The following is a 22,638-nucleotide window of genomic DNA, read 5'->3' as shown; positions in this document are numbered from 1 at the left end:
TCGCTGCAGATCACTTCGGTGGGGGCGGCGCGGACTCCCGCGACGATTCCCACTACCGCCGGCCGCGCCCCTCCCGCCACGAGGACCCGGAGGACGACGACGAGCACTCCGGCCGCAGCCGCTCCCCCTCTTGGGACCCCTCTCCTCCCCTGGGGCGGGGAGACTCGGGTGCGGGCCGGTCGCGTGGGTTGGCCCTTCCCTCCGAGGCCGCCACCTCCACGCCGCCTGCCCCCTCTCCCTCCTCCTCGGCCGAGTTCAGCGACATCTCCAGCGTCAGCCTCCTCGTCCTCCCAGCATCTTCGCCGCGCTTGCCGTGTGCTCTTCCTGTGGTGGCCACGGACCCCCCATCTCCGACCTCGGCACTTCTGCTGCCTCCGGCCTCGCCATCGTCGGTGCCTCCCCCCCTCGGGTCCCCCCTGTTGGACCCATCTGGGGCGGATGCGCAGCCACCACCCGCCTCCCCCCGGCCACCTCCCCGGCCCCAATGGTCGACGCGCCGGTCCTGGATCCACCGGCCCTGGACCCGCCCTCCCCTCAGGCGGTGTCTGGTGCCTATCTGATCCCCCCGGCGTCTGCTTCCCCGACTCGCCTACTGCTGGTGACCTCCGGGGAGGTGGTCACCCCCGTCGCCCCTCACCCGCCTCGTTCGGTGTCCTACGTCCGCCGGGCTCGGGCCTCGTCGACCCCGGTGACGGCCTCCCGCCGCAGCGCCCGGCTCGACACGGACCGCCCGGCCGGCCTCCCGGCGCCATCCATCTCCGAGCGGGCTGAGATCCGGGCTGCGGCCCGGAACCTCGAGACAGGTGCGACCGATATCCCTTCTAGTTCTTCCAGTTGCTCTTTCTCTACTCTCGAAGCCGTTCCACTTGGCCGCCTTGCCAAGGTGGACCGTGACTCGGCCATAGTTTTCAGGGGGGACGTTGGCCCCCCTTTGGAGCTGATTGCGGCTATTCAGGCCCGTGAGATTCTCGATGGGAAACTTGCCGAGACACGGGCATGCCTCCTCCGCACCCCGGCACTCCAGCCTTCGGAGTTGCCGGCCGAGGAGATTCAGGGCCGCACTCACTCCCGCACTGCCGCTCTTCGAGCCCGCAGTTCTTCCACCGTCCTGGGGTCAAGCAGCCCCTCCATGGCGGTTTAAATGCGCGCCCTTTTCTGGAACATTCGCGGCTTCGGCCATGACGGCCGTCGCCGCCAGCTTGTTGAGTACATCCGGGACGAGCACATTGACATCATAGCCATTCAGGAAACCATGCGCACGGACTTTTGCCTCCCCGAGCTTGACGGGCTTAGCTCCCACCTGTTCGCGTGGCATTGGCTCCCTTCTAGTGGGAACAATGGCCACTTAGGTGGCATCCTGTTAGGTGTTAAGGATGCCACCTTTGAGGTGGGAGGTATGGATCGGAGCGAGTTCTTCGTTAGTATGGAGATCTTCGAGCGTGCGCTCAACTTCAAATGGGAGGTCATCATCGTCTACGGACCGGCGGATCACAGCCGCTCCCCGACATTCCTCGCCGAGCTGCAGCAGAAGGTCTCTGCGTCCTCTCTTCCCGTTGTGGTGGGAGGGGACTTTAACCTCATCCGCTCCCCGGATGAGAAGAATAACGACTGGGTTAATCGCCCCCGGATGCAGTTGTTTAACGATTGCATCGCGGAGCTTGGCCTCCGTGAGCTAGAGCGCACGGGGCCCCGGTTCACCTGGACTAACCGCCAGGCGAACCCGACGCAGTCTGTCCTGGACCGCGTCTTAGTTTCCCCGGACTGGGAGCTTCGATGCCCCCTGGCCTCAGTTCAGGCTATTACCAGGATCGGATCTGACCATGTCCCCCTCCTCCTCTCCACGGCGGATGAACGCCCCCCATCCCCCCCCCGGTTTCGGTTCGAGGCATTCTGGCTCAACCAAGCCGGGTTCTGCGAGGCGGTTGCGGCCAAGTGGGCCGCCGCGCGCGTCTCCCCCCACCGCTCCATGTCCGCGGTCGACTCCTGGCAGTTTTGTGCCAAGCTAGCCCGCCAGTTTATGAAGGGCTGGGGTGCGAATCTTGGCCGGGATATTCGTGAGCGCAAGAAGGCCATCTTAAGCGATATCCAGGCCCTGGACGCCCGGGCAGACATGTCCGGGATCTCCCCAGATGAGTGGATGTTGCGATACGATCTCGAGGACCAGCTCTCGGCCATCTACTCTGACGAGGAGGCCTACTGGCGGTTGCGCGGCACCCAACGTTGGGTACTTCAGGGCGACGCCAACACGGCCTACTTCCAGGCGATTGCCAACAGCCGGCGGCACCGCAACTCCATTCATTCCTTGTGGGCGGACGACACTCAGTTTGTTCGTCCATTGGACATCCGCGCGCACGTAGATGGCTTTTATAAAGCCCTTTTTACCCCCACCCCTCGGGGTGGGGCTACACTGGCCCCCGATACCTGGTCGGGAGACCAGCTTGTCTCCGCCGAGGCCAATGGCGCTCTAGTGGCACCTATCTCGGAGGAGGAAGTCCTTACGGCGATCAAAGGAATGAACCCCTCCTCGGCCCCGGGCCCGGATGGACTGCCGGTTTTGTTCTTTAAAACATTCTGGCAGACCATTAAGTCGGAGATCATGGCCCTCTTCGATGAGTTCTTCTCTGGGACCATGGACCTGGGGCGCCTGAACTATGGGATCATTACCCTCATCCCCAAAGTCCCTGGGGCCTCGGACATCCGCCAGTTTCGTCCCATCACCGTGATCAACGTGATCTTCAGGATCCTGGCCAAGGGGTACGCCAATAGGGTGACCCTGCTTGCAGATTCTATTACCCACCCCAACCAGTCTGCCTTCATACAAGGCCGATATATTTTGGATGGGGTGTTAGTCTTCCACGAAGTCCTCCACGAAGTTCGAGCGAAACACCTCCGCGCGGTGTTCCTTAAGCTCGACTTCCACAAGGCCTACGACATGGTTCACTGGCCCTTCCTTCGGGAAGTTTTTCTTCGGAAAGGCTTCGTCGACCGCTGGGTGACACGGGTTATGCAACTCGTCACCTGCGGCTGGACGGCGGTCAACATCAACGGTGAGATCGGGCCCTACTTCCCCACCTTATGCGGGGTGCGCCAAGGAGACCCGTTCTCCCCATTTCTCTTTAACATAGTGGTCGATGCCCTTGCTGTCATCCTGGATAAGGCCAAGGCCTGCGGCCATATTCGGGGCGTGGTTCCTCACCTTGTTGGTGCGGGAGGGGTCTCCCTCCTCCAGTATGCGGACGACACCATTATCATGGTTGAAGGCTCCACCTCCGACATCGCCAACCTAAAGTTCCTTCTTCTATGCTTCCAACAAATGTCCGGACTCACCATTAACTTCGACAAGAGCGAAGTGATGGTCCTTGGCTACAACCCGGACGAAGCCTTGTCCATTGCTGACCGGCTTAACTGCCGCCTGGGCACCTTCCCCACCACTTACTTGGGGGTGCCCATTAGTGACTCCAGACTCGCGGATCTTCGACCGACGGTGACTAGGATGCCGCACAGGGTTGAACCCTGGAGGGGCCACTAGCTGTCGAAGGCCGCCAGGGTGATCCTTATCAATTCCTCGCTGGCGAGCCTCCTCTGGTTCCTCTTGAGCTTCTACTGCCTTCATGAGACCCTCCACCAGGAGATGGACAAATACCAATCGAGGTTCTTCTGGGCTGGCGAGGATGGCAAACAGAAGTACCACATGGTGGGCTGGTCCGACATTTGCAAGCCCAAAGACCAGGGGGCCTTGGGATCCTCTCTTCCCGACGCATGGACATTGCCCTCCTGACTCGCTGGCTGTGGCGTATTGCCAACGGGGAGGGAGGCCTCTGGCTCACCATCATCCGCAATAAATACCTTCGTGGCCAGCCTCTCGCCTTTTGCCAACGTACGAGCGGTTCCCAGTTATGGCAGTCTGTGATCCAACTCCTGCCCGTACTACGCATTGGCACCTCTATATCTGTTGGCTCCAAAGCCTCGACCCTGTTTTGGTTCGACCGTTGGCTAGGGGACGCCCCCCTGGCGGTGCGTTTCCCTGAGCTATTTGCCATTGCGGTTGACCCTCGAGTCTCGGTCGAGACGGCCCTTATTGACTTAGGGTGTCTCGCCTTCCGGCGCCCGTTTGGTCCCCCTGAGGTGGCCGCCTGGGACTCCCTCCTCCAGGACAATGCTCTGCTGCCGATGGAGGTGGCGGAGGACTGGGACGTCCTGTCCTAGCACCTCGAGCCTTCTGGGCGTTTCTCCATGAAGTCCTTATACGGTGCCATTGCACCCTCGTCGGCCCCGGAACCATTTAGCTTGATCTGGGGTATCCGTCTCCCGCTGAAGATCAGGATCTTCCTATGGCAATGGATCCGTGGCCGGCTCCCCTCTGGTGTTGAGGTCCTCAAGCGGAATGGCCCGGGTGATGGAATGTGCCCCATCTTTGGCACCGTTGAGGATGCTAACCACATCTTTTTCTCGTGCCACTTTGCCCTGTTCCTTTGGGCCTGCTTCCGCGAAACGGTTGGTGGACAGTGGTGTAATACCAACTTCCCCGACCTGCTTGCTGAGCTTAACGCCTGCCCTGCCCGCTACCGCCATATTAGATGGCTGTGCGTAGGGGTTCTTGCTTGGACGCTTTGGAACATCCGTAATAAGCTTGTTATTTAGAAGGTGCCCCTTCGTCGTGCGACTGACGCAATCTTTAAACTGTGTGGCTACCTGCAGCTTTGGCGGCCGCTTAGCCGCCCCCAGGACCGGGACGTCATCACCGCCCTCCTCTCCGATCTTCGCTCGATGGCGCTCCGCTTGGCTCCCCCGCTGCCGCCTCCTCCCCCTGAGCCTGATTAGTCCGCCTGGCATCTATGTGGATTGTGGCGTGCATCTTTTGGTTTTAGGGCTTGTTGTGTTGTGCCCTCAGCTATGACCCTTTGGTGTACTATTGTGGCTTCTGTGGACCTCCGTGTGTGTGTGTGTGTTTGTGGTGTGTTGGTCTGTGTTGGATGTTTATTGTGCGGTTGGCTTTATAATATAAAGCGGAGCGAAAGCCTTTTTCGGTCTGTTATCCAGCCTCCCCGTATATGAATATTATTTTTCTGTCGCCACTTCGGTGCTGTACAGTTTGACGGCCTTATCGTCACAAATTGTTGACGCAGTGCAGGCACAGTATACCTCTCTTTTCTTCCTTCGATGTTCTTATTAACAGGATCAGTAGCGAGAACACATGGGATCACATCATCCTCCCTCCCTTGAACAGAAACCATCCTCGGTTTCAGTCTATACCTTGCAGATTTTTTCTTGAACACTTCTATAGTACAATTGATATCTTTTGCATCTTTGGGAAGAATAGCGTAGAACACACCTTTATGCATAAAATCATGCTGCCATGGGCGCCCCAAAATAAGATGACAAACATGTAGTGGCATAACGTCGCATTCCACTTTATTAACATAACCATCAACAGAAAAAGGGACCTTCACCTTGTGAGTAACCTTCACTTTGCCCACATCATTGATCCACTTCATATAGTATGGTTTTGGGTGCTCCCACGTTGGCAAAGAAAGAGACTCCACCACATCCTTGCTAATCATGTTGCTAGCACTGCCGCCATCAATTATCAGTTTGCACACTTCTCCCTTGATGGTACACGCAGTTTGAAAAATACTCTGTCGCTGTCCTGGTTCAAGAATGACCTTGTCATCTCGCTGGACCTTATGTGCTAGCAAACTCTCCATATCAGGATCATCTTGAGGATAACATCGTATGGTATCACCACGACCTCTTTCGATTTCATCCTCTAACTTAGGCGTCTCATCTTCAGATTCTGAAATATATTCCGCATCAACAAGTAGAACCCTTCGTTGATTGGAACATTCATGCTTCATGTGTCCACGTCCTCCACACTTGTGGCAAATAATATTACGGTGATGCGATGACGTCGCACTAGATGAAACCTGAGAAACCTCCTTTGGTGCAGCCGCCACTTTGCTATGTTCAATGCTTCCCGGCTTATAAGAAGGAGTCGGTTTAGCACTAAAACCACCATCAATATGAGAAGAACCACGTCGCCCACTGTTGTAAGTTGGACGATTCTCTGAAGCTTGCTTCTCCAATACCCAACGTTCAGCACGCTCCGCTTGATGAAGTAACTCATGAATATCATTATATTGCATTAAATCAACACGATCACGAATCTTTTCTTCTAACCCCTCAAAGAAACGTATCATGGTCGCCTCCGCAGACTCACGCACAGCTGTACAGATCATCAAAACTTGCATCTCCTTGTAGTACTCATCAACTGATTTCATAACTTGCACTAGACGATGCAGTCTACTATGAAGCTGGCGAGTGTAGTAAGCAGGCACAAAACATTCCCTCATGATTCGCTTCATGTCAGCCCATGGCGCTGGTCGCTCATGAGTACAGTTCTTATTATCCCACCATACAAGAGCATACTTTGTAAATTCCATAGATGCAACACGAACCTTCTTCTCTTTGGAGTAGTTTTGACCGTCAAAAATCTGATTTACGCGCATCTCCCACTCCAAATATTTCTCCGGATCAGCACAACGTCCAGAGAATTCAGGTATGGTTATCTTGATTCGACCCAAACCATCATCCTCGTGGGCACCATTGTCGCCATAGTCACGGCGCTGTCCAGCATGGCGGTGAGCCACAGCATCATGCTGTGGTCGGTGAGGTAAGCCTCCACGGGCATCGGAATTCTCAGAAAAATCACCATCATTGTCATTGTCGCAGTCACGACGTCGTCGTGGTGAGCGGGACTGTCGGGATGCCACATCTCTCGCCTGAAGGCGCTGAACTGCTGCGGTGAGCCAATTAAGACTTGCAGTCACCGCCTGTAGACTATCAGTGCGTTGTCGATCGCTGGCAGTCAAACGCTCGTTCAACCTTTCCTCGACGCCAACAATATTTGCATACAACTCCTCAACCCTTGTCCCAAGCTTCTTGTTCGCTCCCTTGATCGACATCAGATGGATACGTAAATCATCACTTATATTTAGATCCTCCGAAAGTTCATCGTCCTTCTCATGATCAGATTTCTCATGCTGCGAGTTCACCATCTTTCAAACAAATGAATCAAATAGCCGAGGAAAAAAATGTACCGTGATCAACCTTGCTCTGAATACCACTTGATGCGACCGTCGACAAAAAATCGATGGTACAATTAATTTGCTCAATCTTTCACGGTACGGTGTCACCTGAAACAGTGTGGCACTCGCGATCTTGTAGATGCAATCACCACCAAAACAACACGCACACCCGAAAAAGGAAGTACGTGGACGATCCTCCATGGATCAGCAGCAAACTAGAGACGACGTCTCTAATCCCTCGCCAAAAACACAAAGCAATAATTAAAGCTCCTTGACAAAAACACGCTACGAGGAGATACCCCGACTTGCTTTTCCTCTGTTCCAGAACCAAAACAACCTCCCAAAAAAACCTCCCTCTAACGCTACGGCACAGAAGAACAAATAGTGCGCTGGCCTGGCCGGCCTAAACCAATCGTACCTTACTAGTACTTCTCTAAATATCCTAACCGACTATTATTCTAATCTAATTAACAACCAACTAAGTAGCGTGGTAATTTAGGCACGCAGGCCTTTTCTTTCCAAACAAAGATGCATACGTGCCAGGTCCTTTCTTTATTGAAATCAACACGTTGGTTGCCATCCACACATGGAGTCTTGTAATCCCAGCTTTCCTTATGTTCTGCATGCTTCTTGACCATGTAGCCAAACCGATCAAAACCAATCTTAGACTGGTTCAAGGGCTGCACTCCTCCTGTTATCCAGCCTCCCCGTATATGAATATTATTTTTCTGTCGCCACTTCGGTGTTGTACAGTTTGACGGCTTTATCGTCACAAATTGTTGACGCAGTGCAGGCACAATATACCTCTCTTTTCTTCCTTCGGTGTCCTTATTAACAGGATCAGTAGCGAGAACACATGGGATCACATCAGAGTGCGGTTGTGCGGGAGAGGACATCAAGTCGTATAGGAGGGGTATAATGGGAATATCATAAAAATAAAGCTTTATTTATACCTTTACACTTTATATATTCAGAATAGCATAAAATATTTTTTCAATAAATTACTTAAAAATATCCAAGAAATTACATATGACCGACTATCATTATATAAAGGGGAAATCCGTTCTTTGCTCGTGGAGAAATGTAACATAGTAGATATATTTTCCATACCACCATCATAAAAAAATTATTCTAATCTTTGTTTATATTAGAATACCTTTATAGGTCATAAAAATTGATGGATTTAATTGTGCTTCGGAGACGTCGACTGGCAAAGACCCTGATGTAACGATGATGAAGGGGGCTAAGAATTCAACGAGTTTTACACAACCAAAAGAGGTGCATGCAAATAATTGTTCTTCTTTGTATGTATGTTGCACATGATATAATACTCAAAAGGTATATTTCTATATATATTTAATTTTGTAGAATATGAGAGAGATGGAGATGGATTATGTCGGGGTTCAAAAAGAAACCCATTCAGAGAGTTTTTGGGGCGACGTCATTGGAAGGGGACAAAAATTCACTCTTTTTATACAACAAAAGGATGTGTAAGTGATGATATCCACAACAAGGACGCACTCAAAATAAAGCAAACCGGCTGGAATTACGATAAATGTTTATGGCAACATTTATTTCCAACTGGTATTCCGATGAGTAAGTTCAATGATGTTCACATAACTCAAGGAAAATATTTCAAAAGCCCGTAGCAACGCACGGGCATTCGACTAGTTTTCTTAAAATCAATCATTTGTTTTCTAATTAATGTGATTGAGCGATTTAAGGTAAGTCTAATTAATTTAGATTTGATCTTTAAAGATTGATTGTGATTGATTCTTTCATATAAAGTAATTACTGAACCGGTGACGCGAAACATGAAAAGTTCTAATCCGTTTAGATTTTTTCGTTGTGTGAGAAGGTCACACAAAACTAAACCGATGAGGTGAGGTGAGGGACAAAAAAACCAACGAAATAAAGCGGTTGAAAGTGATGGGATAAAAATAAACCGTACTATTCAACCAATTCAGACATTAAAAATAGAGATAACTCCATACACATATCATAGTCCTTAAGGCCGGATTCACAGCAAAACATGCATCTCCACGGAAACGAACGCGCGCAACTCTGATAGAAAACGGAAACAGGTCACGAACATGTACTGCATCAAGTACAGGCAAATGGCACGGGCACACATGATACTGTCATTGCACTCGCCGCTCGGTCTAGCTCTCTCTTTTTCCCGGCCGTCATCGATCAGGCGGCGTCCTCGATGTTGCTCCCGCCGACGTCGACGACGAAGCGGTAGCGGACGTCGTTGCGCTCGAGCCTCTCGAACGCCTGGTTGACGTAGTCCATCTTGACGACCTCGATCTGCGAGGTGAGCCCCTTGTCGACGCAGAACTGGAGCACCTCCTCCGTCTCGTCCATGCTCCCGATGAAGCTCCCCGTGATGGTCTTCCTCCCCAGCATCACCATGGGGGACACGAAGCTGAGCGGCTCCGCGATCACGCCCATCAGCACCAGCTTGCCGTCCATCTTGAGCAGCGCCAGGTAGGGCTCCAGCGGGTGCTTCGCGGGCACCGTGTCGATGATGTAGTCCAGCGAGTCGGCGGCGGCGGCCATCTGGTCGGCGTCGGAGCTGACGAGGTACGCGTCGGCGCCCAGGTCGTCCATGGCCTCGGCCCGCTTCTTGTTGGACGAGCTGATCACCGTCACGTGGTGGCCCATGGACTTGGCCACCTTCACGCCCATGTGGCCCACGCCGCCCAGGCCCAGGATGCCGCCGCGGAGGCCGGGGGTCATGAGCCCGAAGTGCTTCAGCGGGCTGTACACCGTCACGCCCGCGCACAGCAGCGGCGCCGCCTGCTCCGGCGCCAGCCCGGCCGGGATCTTCACCACGAACCTGCACACGACCAAATGCAACACAACTTAATAATTTTCATAAATATATGCGTTCACTTGACTGATTCCAATGCCAATATCGTTACATCACGCCGACGTAAGTGTTGGCCACCAACTTGGACGGACGACACTGAGCTGAACCGATCAGACTTTGACACGGTAGATACTCTTAGAATGCTACCAACTTGGACGGACGACACTGAGCTGAACCGATCAGACTTTGACACGGTAGATACTCTTAGAATGCTACGTATACCAACTCCCTAAGGTGTCATTACCATCGGTGTCAAAGCAACGTCGCTATGGATCAAACTGCATGGGTAGAACGTAGAAGTAGCCAAGCGATTCTCCCAGCAGGTGATGACTGACGAATCATGAGCACGCTAGTCTGCTTCAAAGAAACGAAAACATACTAGTACGTCCTTTTCTCATCGCACTGCCGCTGGCTGCTCACAATCCCACAAGGAAAAGTAGCCCAAGCACAGCATGCACACCAACCCTTATCTGATTCTCTCCGCACGCGCCACACCTTTTTAAGTTTCAGATAGCAGCCTCGCATCCTTCTTTTCCACTACAACCATTTCTCGACAGTGATTTGATCCAACCACATCGAAAAAGTCCTACCACCATATGTCCTTTTCGGTAGATCTAACAGATGACACTGATGGGTGCAATGGCTTTGCTAGCAAGAATAGTACTAGTAGTAGTAGTAGTAAAACAGAACTCACTTCTGATCGACGACCATGGCGGAGGCGAAGCCGCCCTGCGTCGGCTTGCCGTCGGTGTAGACGTCGTTGTACGACCAGATCTTCTTGTTGCAGTACTGCTCGACGTTGGCCTTGCACGGCCGGCAGTCGCGGCAGCACCCCACGATCACGCCCACTCCGACCACGTCGCCGGCGCGGAACTTGCTCACCTCCGGCCCGACCTCCACCACCTCGCCAACCACCTCATGCCTGCATAGTATCATTTTGTCAGCCACTAAGAAGACATTATCAATCCGGACTAGAAGGTGATGATGATAGTTGATGGAGTCCTTTTTACGCAATTTTTTTTCTCCGAACTGATGGCGCTTATTCAGTGTCTACGTCTCTACCTACTATGACAGGCAAAAAATAATGCTAAAAGTGACGCACGCTCTATCTCAGTGCTCCGTTGCTTCTGGAAGTCTGACGGCAGCACACACCAAATTCCTAGTGTGCGCCCCACCTTAATGGTTCTGTTGTCACTCATCTAAGACGTACTTTGTGTTGCAAAATTACAGGTTTTATCTTCAATTATACTTTTGGATTAATCAATAAATCTACATTAGCATGACCGTCTGTCTATTTAACGTAGTTGTGGTTGCTTACCCTGGGACCATGGGGTACTTGGAAGCACCGAGGTCGTTCTTGACCTGGTGGATGTCAGTGTGGCAGATGCCGCAGTACTTAACCTTCAACACCACATCTTCAGGGCCTGTTTTCCTGTTGTTGCCACAGCATGGCAAAACACAAAGGTAAAAAATTATTAGCTCTTGATTCCTGTCTTGAAGAAGATGCTTACTCAGTTATTCCATGGCAAAACACAAGATTCCTCGGCACAAGAGGACACGAGAAATTGGCTGACTATTCTGCCGCCAGTGCCATTCAGAGCATTCGTCACTCCCGAAACTGACTAGTTAATTTCAACAAGTACTACTACTCTTTTTTTTTGCGAAAATAAGACTACTACTTGTATCTAGTGGTGTCTACTTGTGCAAGTGCAAATACAGAGCAGGCACGTGCGCGTATACGCATGCAGATAGACGAACCCTGAGCCATAAACGCTGTGAAATATTGGCGTATATTGGTGCTGTCATTGTAACTGTACTTGTTGCAAAACATTGGAGCATCTATTTTACAGGTGTCAAATTCAGACGGATGAGCGGAGCCCAAACTGTGGAAACCCATAATTTCAAGTGATTGTGAATCACCAAAACAGGAATAAAATGTTTTTTTGGTTACCAATATCTTCGTAAATCACTGTCACCTAAAAACTGCACAATTTTAGCTTAACATCTAGTAATATGGAAATAAGGATATGTCAAGCAAGAAACTTCAAAACGTGACTAAGATCTAGTACGAGGCAAAACACACCAGCTCTTTAAAAATAACCGTACATGTTTCATTTGCTTCGCTAAATTTAGCTGACCCGTACTCTATGCATTTACACGCGCGACCGAACAACTTGCAACACACACAGACGGCAATCCTACGGAGGAGAACAAGAACATGCACCGTACACACAACAAACACGCGGGTAAAAAGCATCGGCTATCAGACGCGGGCCCTCCGAACCGAAGTGGTGCATAAAGCGTAACGGCAAAAAAGCGCAGCGCGTTCATCATGCGGTTTCGGCCCATCCACCGGGTGGGCCGAGCAGGAGGCACTGTCGAGATCGATCTTTCAGAGCTCTACGCATCGGGTTCTCGGGCAGGGAACTGAAATCCCACCGCCGCTCTTCAGAACCTCATCGCATATCGGCATACGGCCGATGCAATTACATGCATGCCGCACAACATGGAAGAAGAGGAGGAACAGATTCCGCCGGAGAGAACACCGAGAGCAGAGGATGCGGGGAGGAACGGTAGATCCAGAGGGTCGATTCGGGCGGACGATCGCACGTACCTGAGAGTGTATGTGTAGGGGGAGAGGTGGCCGGTGGCGTCCCTGGCGGCCCACCCGGTGACCGTCGTCTCGGAGGCGTCGACGCTGCCCATTCTCTTGCTCGTGCGGCAACGGGAGGAGACGCGGGTGGGTGGATTTGGGAAGGGAAAGAGTGACTTGCACTTGCTTCCTTCGCCTGGATACTCGATAGTGGTACGGGAGGGATGGAAGGGTTGCGGAGCTATATAGGGCCGCCGATGGCGAGAGTTGGTGGGGTGGGTTGCCACTTGCCAGGAAGGACACTGCGGAACGATCTTCTGTGGCTATACTTCTGCCTCTCTCTTTTCGTTTTTTGCTTCTTTCATTTAAATGCCTGCCGTTCGATAGTTTACAGATGCCACCTCATAGTTGACGCAGCACAGAGCTTAATTCCGTGCTTGTTTGACTCACAGGACCATTTTTTTCTTTAATATTAAAGAAGATTCTCAGGATTCCAGAAACAAATAAATGTGCAATACTAGTATGAAATAAGCAAGATCTTATGTGCCAATATTTATTAAACACTGTAGTATATTTGTGTGGGTTTTCATCTTTCCTAAAGATACTTTCCTAAAGAACGTCATTTATTTGTTGTCCGTCACCTCATTCGTCCAACCTTAACTATGGACGAGACTTGCCTGCTCCCCTCCCGTATGCCCATCCATGCTTGATTTGATTGGAACAAAATAAGGCCCGGTCCCACCCCCTTAAAATCAGGGGGGGAGATGATTAGATTGGAAAAAAAAGAAAAAAAACGGCCATTGGATGAGGTGGGAGCACGGATGGGAGCACGGGAAGGAAGCAGGCAAGCCTGATCCCTTAACTATGCCCATCGTGAACCAATTGATGGTTGGACGGTTAAGAAGACGGTGGTATCCTCAACCCATCAAGTTTCAAATCCTGATGCTCGCAATATTCCTAGATTTATTTCAGGATTTTCGCTGATGCGCGTTAAGTCGGAGGAGACGTTCCGTCGATTACGATGCGTTTATGGTGACTTTGTTAATCTCAAGATGATATGTCGGCTTAGTCTCTCGAAAGTGTCGTGTGTTTATAAAGATGAATGTATGGACGTATATATAAGTGTATGTGTCTGTATTATGTTTTAAAAATATATGTTTGTCTTTCTCTATCTGTTTTTAAGTCCCATTTATATCTGATATTTTTCATCGATTTTACATGAAAAACCAGTGCCTTAACTGACCTATCCTTCAGTGATTTACAAGATAAAATTATATTTAGCTTCAAAAAAGAGATAAAATTATATTTTCTGTGATAAGCCAATAAATGCTTACCAAAAAAATTAGATTTTATTTAGGTAAGTAAATCACGGGCAGGTATTTATATTTAGTAAACACCTATTTACATCGAAATATTAAAATAGGCAGGTAAAATTACGAGCTATCTCTCCTACTTTGAAACGAACATGACGTTCTGTCGTTCACCTCCACATTCGTCCAGCCGTAAGTATCATTCCTCTTTTCCTATCTCTGTTTTGAAAAGAAAAATCCTTCTATATATGAACCGCCCCCTCAGTTTTACCTGAAAACCGCCTTAACTGCCCTACCTTTTATTAATTTATGAAATAAAATTATGTTTTCTTTGATAAGCAAATAGGTGCTTACCAAATAAGTGTTTGTCGGATTGCGGGTTCCGGCAAAACTATAAGGTTCGAACACTCGGTGCGCACGAAGATTTCTCTCTCCCTAGCTCGCTCTCGCAACAATCTCAAGGCCTAACTCGCGAACCCAAGAAACAAGTAACACGAGAATTTATACTGGTTCGAGCCACCGTTGTGGTGTAATACCCTACTCCAGTGTGATGTGGTGGATTGCCTCATGGGCTGAGGATGAACTAGTACAGTGGATGAACAGCCTCCTGAGAAGAGGTGTTCTTGAGCTCGATGAGCTGGTGAGATGGCCTTGGTGGAGTGGATCCGATCCAAGATGAGCCGATCCTTCACTACGGTGGTGGGTAGTCCTATTTATAGAGGCCCTGGTCCTCTCCCTAAATGTTTAGGCGGGAAGGGATCCCACAAGGGCCGATTTCGAAGGGAGACAACTAGTACAAGTTATCCTGATAAAATATGGTCTTCGCCTTGATACTTCTCTAGTGTATCTATAATTTTTGATTGTTTCATGCTATTATATTATCTGTTTTGGATGTTTAATGGGCTTTAATATACTCTTTTATATTATTTTTGGGACTAATCTATTAACCGAAAGCCCGGTGCAAATTGCTGTTTTTTTGCCTATTTCAGTGTTTCGCAGAAAAGGAATATCAAACGGAATCCAAACGGAACGAAACCTTCGCGAGAATCTTTCTTGGAACAAACGCAATCCAGGAGACTTGGAGTGGAAGTCAAAAACGCAACGAGGCGGCCATGAGGTAGGAGGGCGCGCCCCCACCCTCGTGGGCCCTTCGTAGCTCCACCGACCTACTTCTTTCGCCTATATATACTCTTATACACTGAAAACATCCAGGAGAGCCACGAAACCACTTTTCCACCGCCGCAAATTTCTGTACCCGTGAGATCCCATCTTGGGGCCTTTTTCGACGACCTGCCGGAGGGGGATTCGATCACCGAGGGCTTCTACATCAACACCATAGCCTCTGCGATGATGTGTGAGTAGTTTACCACAGACCTTCGGGTCCATAGTTATTAGCTAGATGGCTTCTTCTCTCTCTTTGGTTCTCAATACAAAGTTCTCCTCGATGTTCTTGGAGATCTATTCGATGTAATACTTTTTGCAGTGTGTTTGCCGAGATCCGGTGAATTGTGGATTTCTGATCGAGATTATCTATGAACAATATTTGATTCTTCTCTGAGTTCTTATATGCATAATTTTATATCTTTGCAAGTCTCTTCGAATTATCGGTTTAGTTTGGCCTACTAGATTGATGTTTCATGCAATGGGAGAAGTGCTTAGCTTTGGGTTCTATATTGCAGTGCTCGATCCCAGTGACAGAAAGGGAACCGTCACGTATTGTATTGTTTCCATCGAGGATAAAAAGATGGGTTTTATATCATATTGCTTGAGTTTATCCCTCTACATCATGTCATCTTGCCTAATGCGTTACTCTGTTTTTATGAACTTAATACTCTAGGTGCATGCTGGATAGCGGTCGATGTGTGGAGTAATAGTAGTAGATGTAGAATCGTTTCAGTCTACTTGACACGGACATGATGCCTATGTTCATGATCATGCCTAGATATTCTCATAACTATGCGCTTTTCTATCAATTGCTCGGTAGTAATTTGTTCACCCACCGTAACATATGCTATCTTGAGAGAAGCCACTAGTGAAACCTATGGCCCCTGGGTCTACTTTATATCATATAAGTTTCCGGTCCATAATTCTAGTTTACTATTTATTTTGCAATCTTTACTTTTCAATCTATACAACAAAAACACCAAAAAATATTTATCGTACTATCTTTTATCAGATCTCACTTTTGCAAGTCACCGTGAAGGGATTGACAACCCCTTTATCACGTTGGTTGCAACGTTCTTGATTGTTTGTGCAGGTACGAGGCGATTTGCGTGTAGTCTCCTACTGGATTGATACCTTGGTTCTCAAAAACTGAGGAAAATACTTATGCTACTTTGCTGCATCACCCTTTCCTCTTCAAGGGAAAACCAACGCATGCTCAAGAGGTAGCAAGAAGGATTTCTGGCACCGTTGCCGGGGAGATCTACGCTCAAGTCAAGACATACCAAGTACCCATCATAAACTCTTCTCCCTCGTATTACATTATTTGCCATTTGCCTCTCGTTTTCCTCTCCCCCACTTCACCTTTTCCGTTTTATTCACCCTCTTCCGTTCGTCCTTCTGTTTGCTCATGTTACCATGTGCCTTCTATTAGCTTGCATCTTCGCTTGCTAAATATCTATTGTTATGGATCCTCATCCTCTTGCTAATCTTTTTAAGATATCCAATTATGATGAACCAATTGCTAGTGAGTTGAGTGCACTAGATTATCTTTATGGAGTTTTGCTTGAAATCCGTGAATCTGAAAATTGTGATGAAGTGTTTTATAAAGTGAATCACAATAGATCTTTGAATAAAAAGCATGATTGCAATGATGTTATTATAAATTCTATGAATGTCAATTGTGATAATAATATGCAAAAACCTAAGCTTGGGGATGCTAGTTTTGCTATGTCCACTACTTGTTGCAATGATCATGATTGGGGTGATTCTTCTTATGATCTTGAAAATTTATTTAATCCCCATGATGAATATAAGATTGATAATAATGTTTGCAATATTGAAAGTGGGTTTGGAAGAGTGTCAACTTTAGATCCCACGTATTTGGAGAATGTTCAATCTTATGTAATTTTCGATAAAAGTGGGTTTGGAGAGGTCATGACTTTAGTTAATGTTAATCCCACTATTTTGGAAGAGTGTCAACTTTGCATGCATGTGGATCGTGTTGAAAATATTTTATGTGATAGCTATTTTGTTGAATTTGCTTATGATCCCATATGTAATTATTATGAGAGAGGAAAATATGATTGTAGAAATTTTCATGTTACTAAATTACCTGTCGTTATGTTGAGATTGCTATTGTTTCTTTCCGCTTCCTTGCATATACTAGTTTTTGCTTGCTATGATAATTTGTTTGCCTATAAGATACCTATGCATAGGAGGTATGTTAGACTTAGATGTGATTTTCATATGCTTCATGATGCTCCCTTCGTGTTTCAACTGCTACCTTTCATGTGAGCATCATTAAAAATTTAGATGCCTAGCTAGGGGCGTTAAACGATAGCGCTTGTTGGGAGGCAACCTAATTTTATTTTTGTTCCTGTTTAGTAATAAATAAATCATCTATACTCTGTTATGATTGTGTTTTTTATGTTTTAATTAGTGTTTGTGCCAAGTAAAGCCTTTAGGATATTCTTGAGTGATTGTTGTTTGATCTTGCTAAAAAACAGAAAGTATGCGCTCACGAGAATAATTTTCATTTTTTGCCAGGGAGCAATAAAATACCAATTCCAACTGCAGTAAATCAATATACAAATTATTTAGGTCTTCCTAATTTTTCAGAAGTTTTGGAGTTACAGAAGTATTTCAACCTCCAGATTGCTGCACACTGTTCTGTTTTTGACAGATTCTGTTTTCCGGGCGTTGTTTGCTTATTTTGATGCATCTATGGCTAGTATCGGGGGGTATGAACCATAGAGAAGTTGGAATACAGTAGGTTTAACACCAATATAAAAAAATGAGTTCATTACAGTACCTTAAAGTGGTGGTTTATTTTCTTACACAACGGAGCTCATGAGATTTTCTGTTTAAGATTTGTGTTGTGAAGTTTTCAAGTTTTTGGATAAAGATTTGATGGATTTTGGAATAAAGAGTGGCAAGAGCCTAATCTTCGGGATGCCCAAGGCACCCCAAGGTAAAATTCAAGGACAACCAAAAGCCTAAGCTTGGGGATGCCCCGGAAGGCATCCCCTCTTTCGTCTTCGTCTATCGGTAACTTTACTTGAGGCTATATTTCTATTCACCACATGATATGTGTTTTGCTTGGAGTGTCTTGTATGATTTGATTCTTTGCCTTTTAGTTTACTACAATCATCCTTGTTGTACACACCTTTTGGAGAGACACACATGAATCGGGATTTATAAGAATACTCTATGTGCTTCACTTATATCTTCCGAGCTAGATAATTTTGCTCTGGTGCTTCACTTATACCTTTTTAGAGCATAGTGGTGGTTTCATTTTATAGAAATTATTAATCTCTCATGATTCACTTATATTATTTTGAGAGTCTTTTAGAACAACATGGTAATTTGCTTTGGCTATAAATTTAGTCTTAATATGATAGGCATCCAGGATGGGTATAATAAAAACTTTCATATAGAGTGCATTAAATACTATAAGAAGTTTGATACTTGATAGTTGTTTTGAGATACAAAGATGGTAATATTAGAGTCGTGCTAGTTGAGTAATTGTGGAATTGAGAAATACTTGTGTTGAAGTTTGCAAGCCCCGTAGCATGCACGTATGATAAACGTTGTGTGACAAATTTGAAGCATGAGGTGTTCTTTGATTGCTTTCCTTATGAGTGGCAGTTGGGGACGAGCGATGGTCTTTTCCTACCAATCTATCCCCCTAGGAGCATGCGCGTAGTTCTTGGTTTTGATGACTTGTAGATTTTTGCAATAAGTATGTGAGTTCTTTATGACTAATGTTGATTCCATGGATTATACGCACTCTCACCCTTCCATCATTGCTAGCCTCTTCGGTACCGTGCATTGCCCTTTCTCACCTCAGGAGTTGGTGAAAACTTCGCCGGTGCATCCAAGCCTCGTGATATGATACACTCTATCACACATAAGCCTCCTTATATCTTCCTCAAAACAGCCACCATACCTACCTATTATGGCATTTCCATAGCCATTTCGAGATATATTGCCATGCAACTTTCCACCGTTCCGTTTATTATGACACGCTCCATCATTGTCATATTGCTTTGCATGATCATGAAGTTGACATCGTATTTGTGGCAAAGCCACCTTCATAATTCTTTCATACATGTCACTCTTGATTCATTGCACATCTCAGTACACCGCCGGAGGCATTCACATAGAGTCATATTTTGTTCTAAGTATCGAGTTGTAATTCTTGAGTTGTAAGTAAATAAAAGTGTGATGATTTTCATTATTAGAGCATTGTCCCATGTGAGGAAAGGATGATGGAGACTATGATTTCCCCACAAGTCGGGATGAGATTCCAGACGAAAATAATAATAACATAAAAGAGGCCAAAGAAGCCCAAAAAAAGAGGCCATAAAAAAGAGAAAAAAGGACCAAATAAAAAAATGAGAGAAAAAGAGAGAAGGGGCAATGTTACTATCCTTTTTCCACACTTGTGCTTCAAAGTAGCACCATGATCTTCATGATAGAGAGTCTCTTATTTTGTCACTTTCATATACTAGTGGAAAATTTTCATTATAGAACTTGGCTTGTATATTCCAACGATGGGCTTAGTCAAAATACCCTAGGTCTTCGTGAGCAAGCAAGTTGGATGCACAACCACTTAGTTTCTTTTGTTGAGCTTTCATATATTTATAGCTCTAGTGCATCCGTTGCATGGCAATCCCTACTCCTTGCATTGACATCAATTTATGGGCATCTCCATAGCCCGTTGACTAGCCGCGTCAATGTGAGACTTTCTCCTTTTTCTGTCTTCTCACACAACCTCCATCAACATATTCTATTCCACCCATAGTGCTATGTCCATGGCTCGCGCTCATATATTGCGTGAAAGTTGAAAGAGTTTGAAAAGGCTAAGTATGAAACAATTGCATGGCTTGTCATCAGGGTTGTGCATGATGGGAGCATTTTGTGTGACGAAAATGAAGCATGGCCAAACTATATGATTTTGTAGGGATACACTTTCTTTGGCTCTGTTACTTTGATAAGACATAATTGCTTGGTTAGCATGCTTGAAGTATTATTATTTTATGTCAATATTAAACTTTTGTCTAGAATCTTTTGGATCTAAACATTCATGCTGCAATAAAGAGAATTACATTTAAAATTATGTTAGGTAGCATTCCACATCAAAAATTCTGTTTTTATCATTTACCTACTCGAGGACGAGCAAGAATTAAGCTAGGGGATGCTGATACGTCTCCAACTTATCTATAATTTTTGATTGTTCCATGCTATTATATTATCTATTTTGGATGTTTAATGGGCTTTAATATACTCTTTTATATTATTTTTGGGACTAACCTATTAACCGAAGGCCTAGTGCAAATTGCTATTTTTTTGCCTATTTCAGTGTTCCTCAGAAAAGGAATATCAAATGGAATCGAAACGGAACGAAACATTTGCGAGGATCTTTCTTGGAACAAACGCAATCTAGGAGACTTAGAGTGGAAGTCAGAGACGCAATGAGGCGGCCACGAGGCAGGAGGCCGTGCCTAGGGGGTAGGCGTGCCCCCCACCCTCATGGGCCCCTCGTAGCTCCATCGACCTACTTCTTTCGCCTATATATACTCTTATACCCTGAAAACATCCAGGAGAGCCACAAAACCACTTTTCCACCGCCGCAACCTTCTGTACCCGTGAGATCCCATCTTGGGGCATTTTTCGGCGATCTGTCGGAGGGGGATTCGATCATGGAGGGCTTCTACATCAACACCATAGCCTCTCCGATGATGTGTGAGTAGTTTACCACAGACCTTTGGGTCCATAGTTATTAGCTAGATGGCTTCTTCTCTCTCTTTGGTTCTCAATACAAAGTTCTCCTCGATGTTCTTGGAGATCTATTCAATGTAATACTTTTTGTGGTGTGTTTGCCGAGATCTGGTGAATTGTGGGTTTCTGATCAAGATTATCTATGAACAATATTTGATTCTTCTCTGTATTCTTATATGCATGATTTGATATCTTTGCAAGTCTCTTCGAATTATCGGTTTAATTTGGCCTACTAGATTGATCTTTCTTGCAATGGGAGAAGTGCTTAGCTTTGGGTTCAATCTTGCGGTGCTCGATCCCAGTGACATAAATGGAACCGACACATATTGTATTGTTGCCATCGAGGATAAAAACATGGGGTTTATATCATATTGCTTGAGTTTATCCCTCTACATCATGTCATCTTGCCTAATGCATTACTCTATTCTTATGAACTTAGTACTCTAGATGCATGCTGGATAGCGGTCGATGTGTGGAGTAATAGTAGTAGATGCAGAATCGTTTTGGTCTACTTGACACAGACGTGATGCCTATGTTCATGATCATGCCTAGATATTCGCATAACTATGCGGTTTCTATCAATTGCTCGGCAGTAATTTGTTCACCCACCGTAATATATGCTATCTTGAGAGAAGCCACTAGTGAAACCTATGGCCCCGGGTCTACTTTACTTCATATAAGTTTCCGGTCTATAATTCTAGTTTACTATTTATTTTGCAATCTTTACTTTTCAATCTATATAACAAAAATACCAAAAAATATTTATCTTATTATCTTTATCATATCTCACTTTTGCAAGTGGCCGTGAAGGGATTTACAACCCCTTTATCGCGTTGGTTGCAAGGTTCTTGATTGTTTGTGCAGGTACTAGGCGATTTGCATGTAGTCTCCTACTGGATTGATACCTTGGTTCTCAAAAACTAAGGGAAATACTTACGCTACTTTGCTGCATCACCCTTTCCTCTTCAAGGGAAAACCATCGCATGCTCAAGATGTAGCACGCCTGCCAAAGGCTCTGGTGGTGATGCCGCCACAGGCTCCGCCGTGACCTCCATCCTGACGTCCTACTGGTCTTGGTCTTGTTGCACTGATATGGAAACCTTTGCCTGATGCCTCGGGACTCCTCGCCCGCGCCTGCCCCTTTAGCACCAAAGAGGAAACTGGCACCCTGCGCCCACTGGCGCTCGCCTAGCCTTGGTCGTCATGGCTCATGTCACGCGCACCTCGTGAGGTGCCCCTTGCATAGATATCTCCGCTCCTCGGGAGCCAGCCTAGCGAGGCCGCCCCAGAGGAGGTCTTGGTGTCATCCGCCTCGCGAGGCTTGGCCCCTCGTGAGGGTCTTGAGTGGTTGCTGATGAAGATGGGCCGTACCAGGCCGTTGGTGGAGCCACGCCCTGAGCCGCACGCAGGCAAGTCTGGGTACCCCCGTTCCCAGGACGCCAACAATAGCCCCCGGGCCTAAGGCGCGCTCGGACTTGGCTTCGAGGTGAAGCCAAAGGGCAAGTGTGGAGCGCCGCGGGCCCCAACCGCCTGCGGCCTCGGTTGACGCATGGCGATTGATAGGTTGTGGGCGCCTCCGCTTCCCCATGCTGCCTTAGCAACTGTCCTTGGCTGACAAAAGGCTGGCGCGCGCCGTAGGTCTTTCATTACCTTCCTTCTCCTTGCTCCAGATCCCATTTCTATTTGTCACCCCGAGAGACTCCAGATCCACGCGAACCCCTCTCCGAGCCTGCAGTCAATGGCGTCTGACAAGGTGAAGGCCGTAAACTCGCCTTCCTGGTACGAGTCGGCCTTGAGCGCGCCTAGCATCTCGGAGAAGAACCTCGC

The 22,638-nt window shown here is 47.3% G+C and overlaps 2 protein-coding genes across 2 annotated transcripts; one reads left to right on the top strand and one right to left on the bottom strand.

The window, feature by feature from the left end:
* The first annotated feature begins 3,759 nt into the window (after nucleotides 1-3,759).
* LOC147964695 (uncharacterized) lies at nucleotides 3,760-4,206 on the top strand. The gene has a single exon (XM_087530113.1). The coding sequence runs from the start codon at nucleotides 3,760-3,762 to the stop codon at nucleotides 4,204-4,206; it is 447 nt and encodes a 148-aa protein (XP_087386239.1).
* Nucleotides 4,207-9,020: 4,814 nt separating this feature from the next.
* On the bottom strand, nucleotides 9,021-12,785 carry LOC125517522 (putative cinnamyl alcohol dehydrogenase). The gene is made up of 4 exons (XM_048682724.2): nucleotides 12,575-12,785; nucleotides 11,279-11,392; nucleotides 10,655-10,882; nucleotides 9,021-9,927 (listed from the first exon to the last, which is right to left on the bottom strand). Exons 1-4 carry the CDS (start codon nucleotides 12,664-12,666, stop codon nucleotides 9,279-9,281), a joined length of 1,083 nt encoding a protein of 360 aa, XP_048538681.1. The 5' UTR covers nucleotides 12,667-12,785; the 3' UTR covers nucleotides 9,021-9,278.
* Between the last annotated feature and the right edge of the window lie 9,853 nt (nucleotides 12,786-22,638).

This window comes from Triticum urartu, chromosome 6A (genome assembly GCF_056163025.1).
Source record: "Triticum urartu cultivar PI428250 chromosome 6A, HENAU_Tu73, whole genome shotgun sequence".
Taxonomy (NCBI): domain Eukaryota; kingdom Viridiplantae; phylum Streptophyta; class Magnoliopsida; order Poales; family Poaceae; genus Triticum; species Triticum urartu.
Note: the sequence above shows the minus strand (reverse complement) of the source record. Positions and strands in the feature narration are given on the sequence as shown.